The following is a 17,833-nucleotide window of genomic DNA, read 5'->3' as shown; positions in this document are numbered from 1 at the left end:
AAAGCACGAGGATGAAAAAAGGTGGCTATAGAGTTATGAACACAATTCCCAGAAATTTAAAAAACTTGATTTCTATAGAGCTATCAAAATGGTGGAAGGGAAGTTACTCCGAATTTGATTGACTGATGCCTCCAAGAATTACACTTTCTAGATGCAGAGCTTGCATTTACAACTTTAGCAGGATACGAAGGTTGCTCAGAATTGGGATTTACCATTCAAAGTGCAGAGGCCATAGGCTTGAATTTCCAAGGAGGGTCCCCAACACAAATCTAACTGAAGGACCTAATTTCTCTTCTAACATGCAGAAGTTGAGGCTTTACAATTTCAGGATGATTCAGTTTAGTGGCAACATTTTACCCACTACTGAGTGTGTATCTTCTATGTATGCAGGCATTGCCAACCTCAAACGCCAGACTGGTTCTGGTAGCAACTGACTTTCCAGAAACAAACCAAAGACAAAGCAAGAAACAGTGTAGAGGTTTTTGTTTTTGTTTTTGGAAGGGGCTGGGACAAGGGAATTTGTGGAGAGTGGTGGTGAGGCTGGGAAGTAGAAAATCTGGGTATAAGGAGTCCTGCCAAAGCCCAGAAAACTGGCAAAATCCTTGATTCATTCTGAACCCAATGTGTTTCAGGGTTTGTATTGTGGTTAAATGGGGGAACAAGGTGTGTTGACATTTAAATCAAGGTAGAAATGCTGATCAGTGGTAGTGACTTAGGCAGAACAAATGATTTCCTTACCTTGGGAAGGGGGTGTGTACAATAACCTGTTTTGAACCTTGGACTGAAAGACAAGACAAACACATACTGTTTAATTTCATGCTACAGTAAACATTTTTTGTACAGATTCTTTAAACCAGGGGTTGGAATTTTTAAATTGAAAATACTCAGTGAACAGTTCTCAGTCATTTCTTTATATATCCACTCACTTATTCAACAGAAGCTTATGGAGCGCCTATTCTGTGCTACTCACGGCTGGCCGAGCCATCACAGAAGTGGTCCCTGACGCCAAGGAGTTGACAGTCTAGACCAGTCAGTATAGGAGTTAAATAAAACTCTGGCATCATTGCTACTGCGGCTGCCTTCGGTGAGGATCAGCTCCTCCAATTCTCCCACGTGGTCCTTGCAGGTAAGTGTGGGTGTGAACGCGTGTGACTCCCGGTGTTTGGGGAGTGTGAGAGGGCACGTGTGTCAGAATGGCGCGTGTCACAGTGCGCGTGCTGGTGTCCGCGTGGTACGCGTCTCCATAGCGGCCCAGACCGGCTGTGCGGCTTCGGGAGGCTTGTGTCGCCCGCCTACGTACCGGAGGCGGCCCGGGAACCACCCCTCCAGCGCGATTGTGAGTGAGCGCGGGAGCACGCGTGCGCAGCCGTGCAGGACGGGGGAGGGGCGCGCCGCCCTGGCAGGGGCGCGCGCAGGCGCAAAGCGCGGCAGCCGGGCCACGGCCGCCGCAGAGCGCCGGGGGCGGGAGGAGTGAACCAAGGAGGCCATGGCCGCCGCCGGCTGCTGAGGAGCTCGGCCCGCTAGCGCCTGCCGCCGCGGACGATGGTGACCACACGGGTCGGGTCGCTGCCGCCGCCGCTGCCGCCGCCTCCCAAAACGCAGCATCTAAGGCCGGGCGTGGAGGAGCCGCCGCTGTGAGCCGCGCCGTCCCGGTCCCCGCCGCTGCCGCCCGAGGAGAACGGGAGGGCCGGCGAGAGAGCCGGGGAATTGCGGAGCCCGTCCGTTCGCCGCGGTGCTGCCCCGCAGGGAGGGAGGCCGCAGCCCGAGGTGACTGAGCCGTCCGCGCCGGCCGGCCCCTTCCCATCCTCGCGCCCCTGTTGGCATCCCACATCCTCTGTTCCCCTCTCCCTTCCCCCATGCCGTGGCCCGTTCTGTCCTCTTCTTCCCCTTTGCCCCTTTCCCCGGTTGCCCCCCTCCTCTTTTCCCAGCGGCGGCGGCGGCGGCGTCCACAGCCCCTCTTAACCCGCAGCGCCCCCTCCCTCCCAACCGCCAGCCCCGCCCGCGGTCCTCCTGCGCCCCCCCCCCCCCACCCCCGCTTCGGCTCTCTCCGACTCTGCCCTCCTCTCCCGCGGCGGGCTCAGCCCCCTTCCCAGCTCTCGGGCCTTGTCCGCCGCCTCTCCACTCCTCCACCTTCCTGGAGCGATCCCTCATCTCCTCCGGCATTCCTAAGGTGCCCTCACTTAGCGCGCTCCTCCTTCGCCTCCCCAGTACCCCATTTCAGGGCCTTTTCTAAACCCCTTCCTGAGCGTCCCCTTTCTTTGCCCCTTTCCAGCTCTTTTCCTCCAGTCCCAACTTCGAACTTTTCCTCTTTTGCGTCTTTGTCCACTTTGCTTCCAAGCTTACCCCCTCTTTCCTTTTTCCCTACTCTTTTTTGGTTTACGGAGCCCCAAACTCAGCTTCCGCCCTTTCCTTGGGTTTGAGGTTGTTTAGGGGTGCGGAAAGGCCTGCCAACTCATTCGTCGATGGGGACCCATTTACTGTGCATCCCATCTGTCAGTCCTTTTTTTTTTTTTTTTTTTTTTTTTAACAGTAAGAGCTCTCTCACTTCTTCCTTTTTTTCACCATCGATTCGTGTCTCGTTTGCCTTCCTTCCCTTCTGCATCCCCCTCTACTCTTGCTTTTTCCCAACCGAGAACCCTGAGATCCTTGCCGCTCCCTTCATGAATGAGTCTCCTTTCTGTTCATGGATGAAGAACTTTGCCCGCCTCTTTCTTCAGAAGCTTTTTGGTGCGTGGCATGGCGGAGCCAGCACCCTTGGCCAGACAGAAGGGGAGCTCCCTGGCACGGGCCTCTCTCCTGGCAGAGTTTTTGTGAACGTAATCCCCTAGCCCCGCGGCGGCAGCGGCCCGGCTGCTGCTGCGTTGCCTGCTTTGCAGCGAGCTGGGTTGGGGTTACTATAGTTCAAACGCAACTGAGATCAGCAGGCGTCGGGGGGGGGGGGGCGGGGGAGGAGGTTCTGGGAGAGAGGAAGGGGGCTTTGCTGTGAGAAGGCATCAAAGATTAATGGATGGCTTTGCATTGCAGTGTGCAGTAAACAGGAAACTAGTTTGAAAGCAAAGGAGAGGCATTTTTTTTCCTCCAAATTTTTAAAAATACGGACTGTGCAGTTCTACTGAATCTTGAATCCTGCCCAAAAGATGAGCTGTCTGTGCTGCAGTGGTGACCCAGGCTGAACGCCCAATGGCAGAGATAGCAGTTTTTATTTCCTCTGTCTGGCTGCTTAAGTCTGAAGATTGCCCTTGTATTCAGAGTGGACTCCCTATCTTTGCCGATTTGGGGATAACCAGCAACCACCGAATTGCTAGTAGTTTTTGTGGAAATCAGGTACTTACAAAGTTAGATAGCAATGAGTGGGAGTGGGGGAGCACCAGCTATATTTAAAACGTGTTCCAATGCTTATGTAAGAAGTGTGTTCTTCTCCCGGGTATCTCAATTTTTGGATGAGTTTGCTTATGATTTTAGGCTTTACCTCTGCCCAGTAACATTTTCAGAGCTTACCATCCTAACATATGGACAACCAGAAAATCTGTCTTTCTTAAGATTGGCTTTAGCTGATGGTAGTTTTTTTCTTTTCCCAGATTGGATTGGACAGAGGGATGCAATTGATGGTAAATGATAGTTTTTGTTTTTCTTGTGGGGAGGTAAAAAGGTGTCAAATACTTTCTAAATATTGTACTGAATAATTTTAAATTGGGCTCTGTGGCATTCTTATTTTTGTTTTATATTGGAGATGTGAATTCTCTTCATTTTTTGGTAAGGTAACATTTTCCATTTCTATTTCTTATTTGACAGTTCTTCAGCAGATGAGAAGAGGAAGAGCTATGACTTTAAAAACTTAAATTTTTCATATTTTTAGGATGATTTGTTTGATATCTTTATATTCAAAAACAAAATGTAGTGTTTTCAGGAAAGTGTAGAATGAGGCCCCCCCTGTGTTTCCTAACCCAGAAACATGAATGGTGAATTGTGTTATACTTGTACAGGACATTCTTGTGTCTGTAAGTAGCAATTTGCTGCTTCCAAGCCTGGGAAAGTCATTTAATTAAATGGTGTGGTCCTGTTTTTGGTTAGCTTTTGTTGAGCCTTTTTATCCGTTATTGAAAAGAAAGTATGGATTTTTTTTTTAAGCTCTTTTACTTTGTAAAGCATCTTTAACTTTGAGTCACATTTAGTTTCCATTACTTGCTGAGACAGTATGTCCTAGTGTAACTTTCCTAGTAGTTTAAACATTTCAAGGAGGAGATTTAAAAATCTTGCATGGAAGGTAAAGTATATGTGACTGAACAAGGCAGGAAGTATCACATGTATGGCTTTAGAGAGTGTCAAGCCTTTGGATTTTTTTTGCTGTCACCTCTTCTGCTTATTTTTGAGGATTGTTTAGTGTTGTGTTGGTTTTAAGAGAATTTGAGCTCCTTCTGACTTAGAATGTGCTCTTCAGCTCTGTCCAACAATAAATCTAAGAGAAAGATAAATTGGGCTTGAACCAGACATCTTAGATGTATAGTAATGTCTCAGTCTAAGAGAGAAAGCTCCATTTTTATTTCATGTTTTTAATTTAGTGATTTGTCAGATGTGAATGATAGCAGGTATCTGCAAATAAGATATATTTCAGCAGTTTGTTTAGGTATTGGTTTAGTATGTGGTACTCGAGTGTAGTGTATGTATTTATTTAGGTATTTATGGATTAAGGATGATCACAACCCTATCATATGGCACTTCTACTGTGAAGGATTCAAAATGTTTTTGGTTTTTTTTTTCCTCTTTCAATTCTTACGGGTAACATTTTAGATTTGGTGTTCCGTGTTTTAAATTTGTTTCTTCCATGTCCCTGTACATGGCCACCTTGCCAGTGACTTACTGAAATACCACTCATATATGGAAATAAATGAAACATTTAGTCAGCAATATATTTGTTATTAAAAGGGCATATTTCTTTCTCCCCAAGGTCCTTCTTAAGAATTCAGACATTTGAGCCTTGAGTTTACCAGGCAATAGAGTTTAGGGATCTGTCTTGAATATTCTTCAGTATTAATAGCTTGAGGGACACAAGATTTTCTTTTTATTCTTGTTCTGTTAGTGAGGCAGGAGTATTGGTAATTAAGAGCTAACTTACCATTCTGCTAATGGTCTTTTGTAACAAGGATATGGCCCTTTGTAAGAATTAAGGGGATTTTTTTTTCCCCCCCGTAGCAGTCTGGGTCTTGATTGACTAATGCAGGATTGAATATTTTGTTTAATTTTTTTTCTTTACCTCTGTGAGAGCTACAATAAATAGTGAAAGTGGGCACATTTAAAAATAACAAAATGTGGGAGTTCCCATTGTGGTACAGCGGGAGTGAATCCAGCTAATATCCATGAGGATGCAGGTTTCATCCCTGGCCTCACTCCGTGGGTCAAGGATCCATTGTTGCCATGAGCCGTACATTGCAGAAGAGGCTTGGATCCCACGTTGCTGTGGCTGTGATGTGGGCTGGCAGCTGCAGCTTCAGTTCGACCCTAACCTGGGAACTTACATATGCCACAGGTATGGTCCTAAAAAGGAAAAAAACAAAAAAACCCCAAAACCCCAAAACAATAAAAACATACCAAAGGCTCCAAGTCTGATGAAATAAATATAGACCACAAATATCAACTCAGTAATTGTCCCGTTTTTATTACTTACAAAAGCAGCAGTGATTTATATTGGATTCTAGAAAATGGAAGAAAACAGTTTTCTCCATTATGGAATAAAGCCTGTCAGTGATGTTTTTACTAGGTACATGGTAATTTTCACACATGACTGGAGGTTTGTGAGAAAAATGTATCATTCATGTACTTTGAAATAAACTCCCAAGAGTGCATTGAGTTATCAGTTTTGACCATCAGAGTAAGTAGTTACTTCCTGTATACTTCTTTATGTCATCTAGATGGCCTAGACACATTACACTTTTTACCAAGAATTTTTTTTTTTTGCTTTTAGGGGCTCACTGGCTTCATCTGGAAGTTCCCAGGCTAGGGGTCCATTTGGAGTTGCAGCTGCTGGCTTATACTGCAGCCACAGCAACATGGGATCTGAGCCGCACCTGTGACCTACACCACAGCTCACAGCAATGCTGGATCCCCGACCCACTGACAGAGGCTGGGGATCAAACTTGCATTTTCATGGATGCTAGTAGGATTCATTTCTGCTGTGCCACAACAGAAACTCCAGTAAATTATTTTTTTAAAGTGGGCTACCCCCTATTCAATACATGAGCAGGCTAAAACATTTGGCAAACAAAAAGATGGAGGAGAATAAAAATCACCTCAGGGCCACTGTCAGAAGGATATTAATGTGAATATTTTGGTCTATTTCTTCTCAGAATTTTTTTTTCTTTAAAAATATCACGAGCTTTGAGAAATTAAGGTTGCTAAGTGGCATAATTTGTAATGTGTTGACTAGAGATTTTATTTTTCAGTGCTTTTTTCCCCCCTTAGGACACATCTATTTGGTTGTAATTCTTTTAAAATATTTTTTTATATGTAGGAAAATTATTAAATTGGTCTTGTTCACTTAAAGTAATCAGAATTACAGTATTTATTTATAAACATGTTAATTCTGCATTATTGTTAGGATATATAACATTTAGATAATGGGGACGATATATAATAAATCAGTTTTTCAGTGATTGAAAGACTTACATTAATGATGTGCCAAGTTGAGCTGCCTCTCCCCTTTTCCCCCAACAATCTGAGCTAGGGAAGCTATGAAAATTAGAGGGTAAAATGGAAATACTGACAAATATTTAACTGTAGCACAGCAATCTGTCACTATAATTTTCTTCAGAAATAAATGTTTTCATTTGTCCTGTAATGTCTGAAATTACTGCCAAAGCTAGAAGTGTATTTTGCTTTTTCAGCAAAGTTCTTAAAAGGATATTGTCAGAGCCAACAATCCAGAATTATCATTTCTCCTAAAATTATCCTTTACCACTTTAGTTTGTTCTGTTCTCTTTCCTGTAATTCCTTGGATTAATTTGTAGCTCTGTCTTATAAAGCATTATTGCTCTGAATTGTCCCTTTAAATAGTTGGATTGTCTGGGAAATTCTTCATTTTCTTCCCTTTTTTTTTTCTTTCCCCCTTCCACTGCTACTACTCATCAACACCTCAGCAAAGAGGCTGCAGACTCACGATGCCTGACTCTTCCATGTGCCAGCATGTCTGTGTGTCATGGGAAGAATTTGATAAGCTTTTTCCTACTTTGAAGGCAGATGGTGGGAATTTTAATGTAAATTTAATGATTCAAGGAAACAATATTGCAGATAATGTTACCTTTTCCTATATCATGAATCCTTTGAATTGTATGTATATCACATAAATTCAGTACTTCAATTTTGATTGTGAGTAATAAGGAAAAGGATAGACTGTGAGATGCTGTGCACTAAATGTATAATTTTCAAATTTTTATTGAATAGCTTTTTCATGTATAACTATTTAAAATTTGTCCTCTTTTTTCAAAGGCTGCATAAATCTCAATTTTAAAGGAGTGAATTTTTCTCTTCAAGTTAATTGGACAAAAGCTACAGTATTTTTGTGGGGTGTTTTGTTAAGTGTCTAGATTTGGAGTTAGGGGCTTTTTGAAGATAATATTTGAGACCTGAACATTTCATCAGAATGGTAAAGTTGAGCACACCTGAGAGAGTCAATGTGAAAACACAATACAAAGCTTATTTCATAAATATCTACAAGTAATAGATGTAGCTAAGGAGCTTTTTACACTCTAACATAGTTTTTGTATGGTATGTGACAATCCATTAAGAGGATATCTAAAAGCTATTTGAGGTGACTTTTTTTTTTTTGTCTTTTTGCCATTTTTAGGGCCGCTCCCACACATATGGAGGTTCCCAGGTTAGGGGTCTAATTGGAGCTGTAGCCACCAGCCTACGCCAGAGCCACAGCAACGCGGGATCCGAGCAGCGTCTGAAACCTACACCACAGCTCACGGCAACACTGGATCCTTAACCCACTGAGCAAGGCCAGGGATCGGACCTGCAACCTCAAGGTTCCTAGTCTGATTCTTTAACCACTGAGCCATGACGGGAACTCCTGAGGTGACTTATTTTTATGTATTGTGTTTCCTGAATTTTAGGTCTGCTCCAAGAAGAAACATGGCTGCAAAGGAGAAACTGGAGGCGGTGTTAAATGTGGCCCTGCGGGTGCCAAGCATCATGTTGTTGGATGTCCTGTACAGATGGGATGTCAGTTCCTTCTTCCAGCAGATCCAAAGGAGTAGCCTCAGTAACAACCCTCTTTTCCAGTATAAGTATTTGGCTCTTAATATGCATTATGTAGGTAAGTGTCTACATCATCTTCCTAACCTTTTGGTGAGCATGCTGATTTATATCTTTATATATTCTTGAATTTGGGTAAAATAAGGTCCATTTACATTGAGATAACAGTGATATAGTCATGGATGAATGTTTATGAATGTTGTTTATAGTCTTACTTGTCTTAATTACATATGAGTTATTAAGGCTAGAGGAAAACAGTGTTATATTTACTGTATGAAACTATGTAGAAGGCAGAAGAAAACATTTTTTAATTTATCTTCCAGATTTGTTGAGATATAATTCATGTACATAGAAGAAAACATTTTAAATTTTGATATGATAAGATTAAATAATGAGAAATACCTTTCCAAACATTTGTCCTGGTCTAATTTTTCATTATTTTGGATTTTGGTAGTAATTCAGAAAGTAAGCTTTCTTAAATGCAATATTCTTTATTGTTCCAAAACATTAATATCATTTGGAGGTAAACTGTTTATTTCAGTTACATGAAATGTGGGAAATGGTGGTATAATATTAAAATACTCCTTGAAATGTCATTAATATGATTTAAAGTTAGTGGTAGAAATAATGTAGAGAGGTTAGAGGAATTAAAGTCCAGAAATACAGGCAGGAAGCAGATAAAATCCCTCTATAGTAAAAGTCACCCTTAACTTTTAGATTAATTTTTTGTTTATATGTAATGATAGCAACAATGTTTTTCATTTAACATTGCTATTTTATAACTCCAGACATGGTTTGAATGATGTATTGCAGTGGTTTGATTAATATTTTTATTATTAGAACTGCTTATCTACAAGTATGTCTTTTTTCAAATTGTGAAAGTTATCTTTTATAAAAGTGTTAAGGGTTGTTATGTCTCTGTGAGATTTATTTTTATCTGTAGAAGAACTTTCTGGGTTCCAAAGCTTAGCCCTCAGAACCCCTCACAACCCTAAGAGATTACCAAGTAAGCCATTATGGGAAGGAATATAGTATGGTAGAAAAGACAGTGCACTAGAGGCAGAACATCTGGGTACAATGAACTCATCTCTCTTAGTTGGCACTACTTTGGGAAAATCTCTGAAATGAGAAGGTTCTTTCATGTGGCAAGACACTAAATTCTCAGCCCTTTATTAAGGGCTTGTATGTTAGCCAACTTAGGGAAATAATTCCATCTCTGGTAGAAGAACAATTGGGTACTTGGCTTACATTTTTAGCTTAATCAGCTAAAGTAATTCGTACTGAGGTTTTAAAAATGTGCTTATATGTATTATTTCTGAATAGATTGGAATGTTTGTTATAAAAACAGCTGCCTACTAACCAGAAACATTAATTTTAGAAATTAAATGGGTTCTAGTACAGTTGCAATTCATACTCACTGGTTTACAGCTTCGGGAGCTCAGCTGAGTCTTCTTAAATACACTTACTACATGCTGTAATGGAGTAAACTCAGTGATTACATGAGTAGAATTTTCAGCTTGAGCAGTTTTTTGTTTAGAGCAACCTCTGTGTCAGAGTACTATGTAATGTTTATGTAATGTTCCAGTTTTCAGAATTTCACCCTTAAATACATTTTAAAAATTGGTAATTTACGTTCAAAAACAAAAGAGCATAAAAAGTATACAGTGAAAAGTGCCTTCTTCCTGTGTCTCTTCCACATCCATAGATTCTCAGTTTGAGTCCAAGTAGCTATTTCTATTTCCACGTGTATAATTCTAGAGCTATTTCTATTATAAGTTAATAAAAAGATATATTGATATATAAATGTAAATATAATAGATAAGTGTAGATATATGTATTTCCCTCTTTTTGCATAGATGAGCGCATGTTACATTATTGTCCTAAACCTTTTGTTTGTTGTAACGTGGTGTATCAAACATAACTATTGCTTTTAGGTATTCATTGTTTTTTTACATTGACACTTTCTGTTCTGCCAAATCTTAAGATTTTTATTAAGTGTTGAGTTCTCATCCCTGTAGCCCTCCAGTTCTGTTTCATAGTGGCATAGTACCCTTGTATGGCTGTACCATATTTTATTACACTAATTACTTCATTGGAGAACATTTTAGATAGTTTCTGTCTTTGCTGTTTCATTCCGTTGTGCTAAATTTTTTTTTTTTTTTTTGCTTTTTAGGGCTGTACCTGCAGCATATGGAGGATCCCAGGGTAGGGGTCTAATAGGAGCTACAGCTGCCGGCCTACACCACAGTCACAGCGACGCAGGATCCAAGCCGCGTCTGTGACAACTCACGGCAATGCCAGATCCATAACCCACTGAGCAAGGCCAGAGATCAAACCCCAAACTTAATGGTTCCTGGTCAGATTCGTTTCTGCTGCGCCACGACGGGAACTCCTGTACTAAATAATTCTATAGCTATCATTTCAACAGCTGCAAATATTGTCTTATGATAAATTTTTAGAAGTTTAACTGCCAGGTTGAAGAGTTTACATACATTTGTGATACTTATTGATACTGCTCTTCATAGGGTTTATTCTATTTTGTACCTCCACAAACAGTGGTTGAGAGTTTCTGCAGTCCTATATATCTATCAAAACAGTATTATCAAACTTTAATATTTGGCTGCTCAGTGGGTGAAAAATGGAAGTTTTTTTTAAAATTTTGCTTTTTAGGGCTGCCCTTGAGGCATATGGAAGTTCCCCGGCTAGGGGTTGAATTGGAGCTACAGCTGCCAGCCTATGCCATAGTCACAGCAACGCCAGTTCAGAGCTACGTCTGCGACCTACATCACAGCTCAGAGAAACACCAGATCTATAACCCCCTGAGCAAGGCCAGGGATGAACCTGCATCCTCTTGGATCCTGGTTGGGTTCGTTAACTGCTGAGCCATGACAGGAACTTCCTGGAAGTTTTTTAATGTAGTATTAATTTGTATTTCTCTTACAAGTGAGATTAAATTTATTCATGTGTTTAAGAAAAATGTGTGTTTCCTTCTCTCAGAGTACATGTCCTTTGCTCACTTTTCTATGGGATTGTTAACCTTTTCTTATGAATTTGTGGGAGTTTGTGTATTTTAGGGAAATAAATCCTTTGTGATGAGTTGGAGTTACTTTTTCCGATTTCAGTTCTCTTGATTTTGCTTAAGATTTTTTTGACATATAGAATTTGTTTTTAATGTAGTTTATCATTTTTTCTTTTATAGCTTTAGGATTTTGACTTGATTCTATTCTTGAGCTTATGAAAAATTCTGTCATGTTTTATTGCATTATTTTTGTGGTTTCATTTTTACATTTAAATCTTCACTCCACTTAGAAGTTACTTGCATGTATAGTATGTTTTATTCTGTTCTTAAACATTTTTTCTGTTCCTTATCTGAGTGAAGATTTAGGTTTTATTTTACTGTCTCTTCATTTTTCTTTATTTCAGAGAGGTTTTTTTTTTTTTTGGTTAGTTTTATATATGAACTTCAGAATTATCTAATCTTGTTCAACAACCTTGTTGACATTTTTGTTGAGATTGCATATTATTAAAACTTAAAGTTAGGATGAAGTGAGAGCTAAGGACGCTAACTCTTCTTCAGGAAAGAACACAGAGAGACTTGATTATGTTCAAGATTTCTTTTGAGTCCTGGAATGTTTTAAAATTTTCTTTTTATAGGTCTTAGACTTTTACTGTTAAGTTCATTCTAGGTATTTTATTTATTTTTGTCTGCACCCATGGCATATGGAAGTTCTTGAGCCAGGGATCAAATCTGAGCCACAGCCGTGACCTGTGTTGCAGCTGCAGCCACACCAGATCCTTAACCTACTGCACTGGACTGGGGCTCACACCCACACCTCAGCAGTGACCCGGGCTGTTGCAGAGACAGCTCAGCATCCTTAACTTGTTTTGCCACAGCAGGAACTCCTGTTTTATCTTTTTTAGATTACTCTTGTGTTTTTCTTCCCCATTTATATTCTATAATTCATTGTTAGGGTAAGCTTAAAAATCAAAGTAGGAAGTGGTAATATTTATGTTTACGGACTATACTATACCTTGGAATTTAGAAGCTTTTCACTGTGGGTTCTGAGAACAGCAAAGAGAAATGACTGTCTAAATGTAATTGTTGGAATGTTATTAATAGAACTGTTTTGCCACATACAGGATATAAAAGGGGGAATATAAATTATATTTAAAAGGTAGAGTGAAGCCATTTGTGAAAAAGCCCTGAATACACATGTTAGGTATTGTGCTTAATTCGGTAGGTAGTGATGAGTCGTTAAGGGACTTTGAGAATGTGAGCTGCGTCTTAGAGATTGATTAGGAAGTGTTGTATAGGGTGATGAATTGGGGAGGGGAGAAACTGGAGGTAAGAAAACCAATTGGGATTTTAGGTGAGATGTAATGAGAGGCAGAGCTAGCATGGTAGAAGTTGCAAAGGAAAGAGTGGATATGATTTCTCTTGAAACTGCAATTACTAAAGTTGTTAGTGACTGAAAATGTAAAACTCAAACTTCATTTGTTTCCCTGTTCTGCATTATTTTCATGAAGCTGTTGACCACTTCCTCTCTATTGAAAATATTTCTGGATTCTTTTAACTTAGCATTCCTTCTGACTCTTTTGCTGTGTTTTTTCTTTGGATTTCTTTAGTGTTGGTATTCACAAAATCTTTTGTTGTTTGTGTGAAAAGCACATAGTTTGGGCTACAAATCTTGATCTCCTCACTGCTTCGGTAGTGTTCCTCCTCTTTCATCCTGTGGTACTCAGTTCATACCTCCACTTACTGTGTGGTGTTCTGGGGGTCCCTGTACTCATCTGTCTTCCCTACTAGATTTTTAGCTCCTTTAAGGTAGGAATGGGGTTGTCTATTATAGTAGCATTCCCAGCACCTAACTAGTGCCTGATGCTGAATAAAGGAATTCTAACTACCATTAGATAACTCCACCTGAATATTCAATAGACACCTCCACTTACTATCAGTCACTGAATTCATCATCTTTATCTCAAACCTGTTCCTCTTTATGTATTTCCTGTCTTAATAGCAAAGCCATCTGCTCAGTTACCCAAGCTAGAAAGAACATCAAAACAATCTTTACTTCCTTGTTCTCAACTACTCACCAGTAGACTACCAATAAGATCTATTTAAATACATATCTCATGGCTGATCCTGCCAACTCCTTACTTAAAGCTGCTATTTTATTTATTTATTTTTGTCTATTTGCTATTTCGTGGGCCGCTCCCGCGGCACATGGAGGTTCCCAGGCTAGGGGTCTAATCGGAGCTATAGCCACCAGCCTAAGCCAGAGCCACAGCAACGCGGGATCCAAGCCGCGTCTGCAACCTACACCACAGCTCACGGCAGCGCCGGATCGTTAACCCACTGAGCAAGGGCAGGGACCGAACCCGCAACCTCATGGTTCCTAGTCGGATTCGTTAACCACTGCGCCACGATGGGAACTCCTATTTTATTTATTTTTTGCCTTTTAGGGCTGTACTCATGGCATGTGGAGGTTCCCAGGCTAGGGGTCGAATTGGAGCTACAGCTGCTTGCCTACGCCACAGCCACAGCAATGTGGGATGTGAGCCATTGTCTGCGACCTACAACACAGTTCATGGCAGCACCAGATCCCTGACCCACTGAGTGAGGCCAGGGATAGAGCCCACATCCTCATGGATACTAGTCAGATTTGTTCCACTGTGTCACAAGCTGCTGTTTTAATCCATGTCCTCATTTTTTCCCCACTACTAAAATAACCCTTAAATAGAAGAAATTCCTGTATTTTGTTAGGAAGATTCATCAGGTCATCATTTTTAAATGCTCCAGCTCTTGCTTTTTAATTATAAATTACTTTTGGGTTAGCCTCACTGTTGTCAATTTAGATGGTTGTGTTTTTTTTTTTCTTTTTTTGTAAATCCTGTAGAGTGCATAGTGATGCATATTTGCATCAGCAGTAGTTTTGTATTTTTCAGATAATTAGATTATTATACAGTTGACCCTTAACTGTGCAGGTCCACTTATACGTGTGTCTTTTTTTCAGTAAATAATACTACAGTACCACAGTCTGCAGTTGGTTAAATGCATGGATATGGAACTGCAGATAGAGAGGTCCGACTATGACGCTATACTAGACTATGACGCTATACTAGAGTTTTCTACTGTGAGGGGGGTTGGTGCTCCTAAACCCTGCATTGTTCAAGGATCAACTGTTTATTGTAGTTCAGATGATTTATTCTTACTGCTCGTACATCGCCATAAGTATTCATAATTTCTCAAAAATCTTCTTGTGTGATATATTTTATTATCACAGAGTTATTCTTTCCCTGGAATGGGAAAATGAGAGTAAAGGTGAGCCATAGGGTTTTTGTTGTTTTCTTTTTTACCACCGTACCTGCAGCATATGGAAGTTCCCTCCCAGGCTAGGGGTCGAATTGAAGCTGCAGCTATTGGCCTGCACTACAGCTGTATCAACACCGGATCCAAGCTATGTCTATGACCTATGCTGTGGCTTGTGGCAATGCAGAATCCTTAACCCACTGAGCAAGGCCCGGAATTGAACCATATCTTCATGGGGACTACATCAGGTTCTTAACCCGATGAGCCACTATGGGAACTCCATTATTTTTTGTTTTCATACTTCACCTAAATGTATTTAAAGGATTTGAGAACATTAGCCCAGGCTAAACTCATTATCGTGTATGTCTTTATATTGAAGCTTTAGCCACCAGTCCTATCAACATCATCTCCCAGTACTCTCCCAGGATTTTTTCTTTTTACGCCAAAATCTAGTCTAGCCTATAGGATTTACTGTTTCCTAAAATATTCTTTGTGCTTTTATGGTTTTAGGACCTGCTGTTTTCTTTTCTTAGAAATTTCCTCCCTTTTGTTAGCCTGGTAAAGATCCATTTACCCTTTGAGGTCCAGGTCAAACGTAATTACTTAACTGTAGCCCTTCTAATGTTTGTTTATTAGAGCACCAATATTGTATCATACTTTTGCTATCATAATGGTTGAATGACTGAATAATTGAATGAATGAAATGAATATGTTCAATCTAGAGGATTTGGGAGCTGATTTTATGAGATGTGCAGGAAAAGGGAGCACTAAAAATATCTGGAAAGGAAAATAATAGTTCATTAAAAGTCAGAGAATTTAAGGAAAGATTTCATGCAATAGACTGATTAGAAAATCCTTTGGCCACAAACACTAAAAATGCTTGCTAAATATAATAAACATCCTTTGAAATACTTCAAAGTCCTATTAGATAGAGATTAACAAAATAAGTTGGGGAAATTATTTTAAGTAATGAAAAGTAAATAAAAACACGGCTTCTGCTGGGTTGTTCTTGAAGTTAGGATGTGTGGGAAATCTGGATTCTTCCTCTTCAGTCCCTAGCACACTACCCCTGTTTCTTTAGCTTTAAGCATAATCGATTCAGCATAAGAAGAGATCTCATTGCCCTCATACAGACTCATTCATAAAAGGAAAAAAAACTGGGACCAGATTTTGCAAGACATAGAATGCAACACTGAGAGGTTCAGAACTTTTGTTTTACAGCAAGAGAATTGTCTAAATGAAAGTGATGTTTTGGGGGATATTACCTTGGTAACAAAGAATAGGTTGGATAAGGACGGAGTGAGTCTGAAAGAACAATAGAATTTAGTATGTTAGTGTGTTACAGAGTGGATTGGGATGGGGCATAGGGACTGGAAAGGAGGGGTAACATGAGAGGCCTGTTGAGGAAGACTCAGCAGGACTGGGTGATAACACACGAGTCAGATTTGAGTGAGAGAGAATGGAATTTAGGAGAGGGAAAGAAGGCGAGGTGAGTTAGCTTGTCCCGTGAGGAGGAAGGGTGCTCAGTTTGTACTCACTGTATGAGAACATTTAGGTGGACTGTTATCTCAGGCGTCATGGGCTATGAGATGTCTACTTAACAGCAGTAAGTTTTTTGCTCTCAGAACTGTTGTATCATCTGGAAAGGTATATTTGAAGCAACAAAATAGATCTTTGAAGTAGATACTTTATATAGAGAAAAGAAGTTGTTCAGGGACTAAATTGCCTCTGTTCATTTGAGAGGGTGAAAAGAAAAATAGAGGGAGGATTTAGAGGGTAAAATGAAATCCATGTCACAGAGCCAAGGAATATGCTGGGACAGTGATAAACAGGATGTTTTAGATTTGGCAAGTAAGTAGTTGTTGGCTTCCAGGTTCTTTTGAGTGAAAGGGTAAAGGGGGTTCATAGAGGATTTAAGGTTGTATAGAGTGAAGAGGGAATAATAAATACTTAGACAATAGAGGCATCGGTATAGATAGTTTCCATTTGTCAGTGGAACGAGAAGAATTGGTAATAGGGAAAGGAGAAATCAGGGTGGAGAGAAGTTTTTCTTTCACACCGGAGAGAAGAGCCCTGCACGTCCTTTGAAAAGAGAGGTAAGGGTGGCGTCAGGGGAATGATGGGAGATATAGGAGATAGAGGGTCTTTCGGAGTTGGAAAAGTAAATCCGAGTCTCAAGGAGAGGGCAGTTGTAGAGATGGACAGTAGGGCACTCTTCCTCTGGGACCAGAGAATGAGAGGATTGGTGTGGAAGAAATAGGGAGACAAGGAAAACTACATGAGAGGAATCCTATTGTACCTTTATGTGATGTATTCAATTATAAAGTAGAAAAATCTACAAAGGAATTGAAAAATGCCTTATATTTTCAATAGAAACATCCACAGTGATTTTACTATACTAAACTTACTTTGGTAGTGAAGTAAAAAAACCCCAGAGTTGTTGAAACCTAATTGGAAAGTAATTTCTCTCAAGCTCTTTATATTAGTGTAATTAATTAGGAAACTAAATTAGAATTGTATTTTATTTATATCTCTCTTAATTTCTACTACAGGTTATATCTTAAGTGTTGTGCTACTCACCTTGCCCAGGCAGCATCTGGTTCAGCTTTACCTATATTTTTTGACTGCCCTGCTCCTCTATGCTGGACATCAAATCTCCAGGTAAGAATGTGACCCATTTTTGAAATGTATGACTAAATTTAAAATTTTCCTTTGGAGTTCCCATTGTAGCGCAGCAGAATCTAATATGACTAGTATTAATGAGGACATGGGTTTGATCCCTGGCCTTGCTCAGGGATCTGGCATTGCTGTGAGCTGCGGTGTAGATCACAGACGTGGCTGCAATCCCATGTTGCTGTGGCTGTGGTGTAGGCTGGAAGGTATAGCTCTGATTTGACGTCTAGCCTGGGAACTTCCATATGATCCGAGGGTGCAGCCCTTAAAAAAAAAAAATTTTTTTTTTTCCCTTTACCAATAAAATACTTTTCATGGACACTGCTAAGAAGCTGAGGCTCTGGTAGGTATTCAGAACTGGTTTTTTGATACTTGTTTTCTAAAGAAATGTTATCACATAGGATTTTCATATCTCTACTAATAATTGTGAAAAACCAGATGTAAGTCACATGCCTCAAGGAGATTTGTCATTATGATGACACCAATATGGTAGAATGTTGAATTGTTAATAAAAATAATAAATTTATGAACAGTGTATATAAATGTAAACAAAAAATAGAAATTTAAATAATGTGAAAATGATATAAATATGTAAACATT

At 40.1% G+C, this 17,833-nt stretch overlaps 2 protein-coding genes across 3 annotated transcripts in view; both read left to right on the top strand.

The window, feature by feature from the left end:
- LOC125137968 (Holliday junction resolvase MOC1, chloroplastic-like) overlaps positions 1-5,407 on the top strand; it is a 46,240-nt gene extending 40,833 nt beyond the window's left edge. Inside the window, exons 4-7 of the mRNA XM_047799164.1 lie at positions 1,127-1,336; positions 1,404-1,767; positions 3,579-3,608; positions 3,793-5,407. Coding sequence (XP_047655120.1) covers positions 1,127-1,336; positions 1,404-1,767; positions 3,579-3,608; positions 3,793-3,839 — 651 coding nt within the window. The 3' untranslated portion in view covers positions 3,840-5,407. The remainder of the gene's footprint in view (positions 1-1,126; positions 1,337-1,403; positions 1,768-3,578; positions 3,609-3,792) is intronic.
- The window catches only part of RNF145 (ring finger protein 145), a 63,013-nt gene continuing 47,246 nt past the window's right edge, over positions 2,067-17,833 (top strand). The window contains exons 1-3 of one of the 2 annotated variants that reach the window (XM_047779217.1): positions 2,067-2,170; positions 8,109-8,311; positions 17,113-17,221. In XM_047779217.1, coding sequence (XP_047635173.1) covers positions 8,128-8,311; positions 17,113-17,221 — 293 coding nt within the window. In that variant the 5' untranslated portion in view covers positions 2,067-2,170; positions 8,109-8,127. Of the gene's footprint in view, positions 2,171-3,036; positions 3,325-8,108; positions 8,312-17,112; positions 17,222-17,833 lie in introns of those variants that run through there. The other variant, XM_047779249.1, reaches the window with a different exon arrangement.

This window comes from Phacochoerus africanus, chromosome 1 (genome assembly GCF_016906955.1).
Source record: "Phacochoerus africanus isolate WHEZ1 chromosome 1, ROS_Pafr_v1, whole genome shotgun sequence".
NCBI lineage: Eukaryota > Metazoa > Chordata > Mammalia > Artiodactyla > Suidae > Phacochoerus > Phacochoerus africanus.
This window is presented reverse-complemented; position numbering and strand designations above follow the sequence as displayed.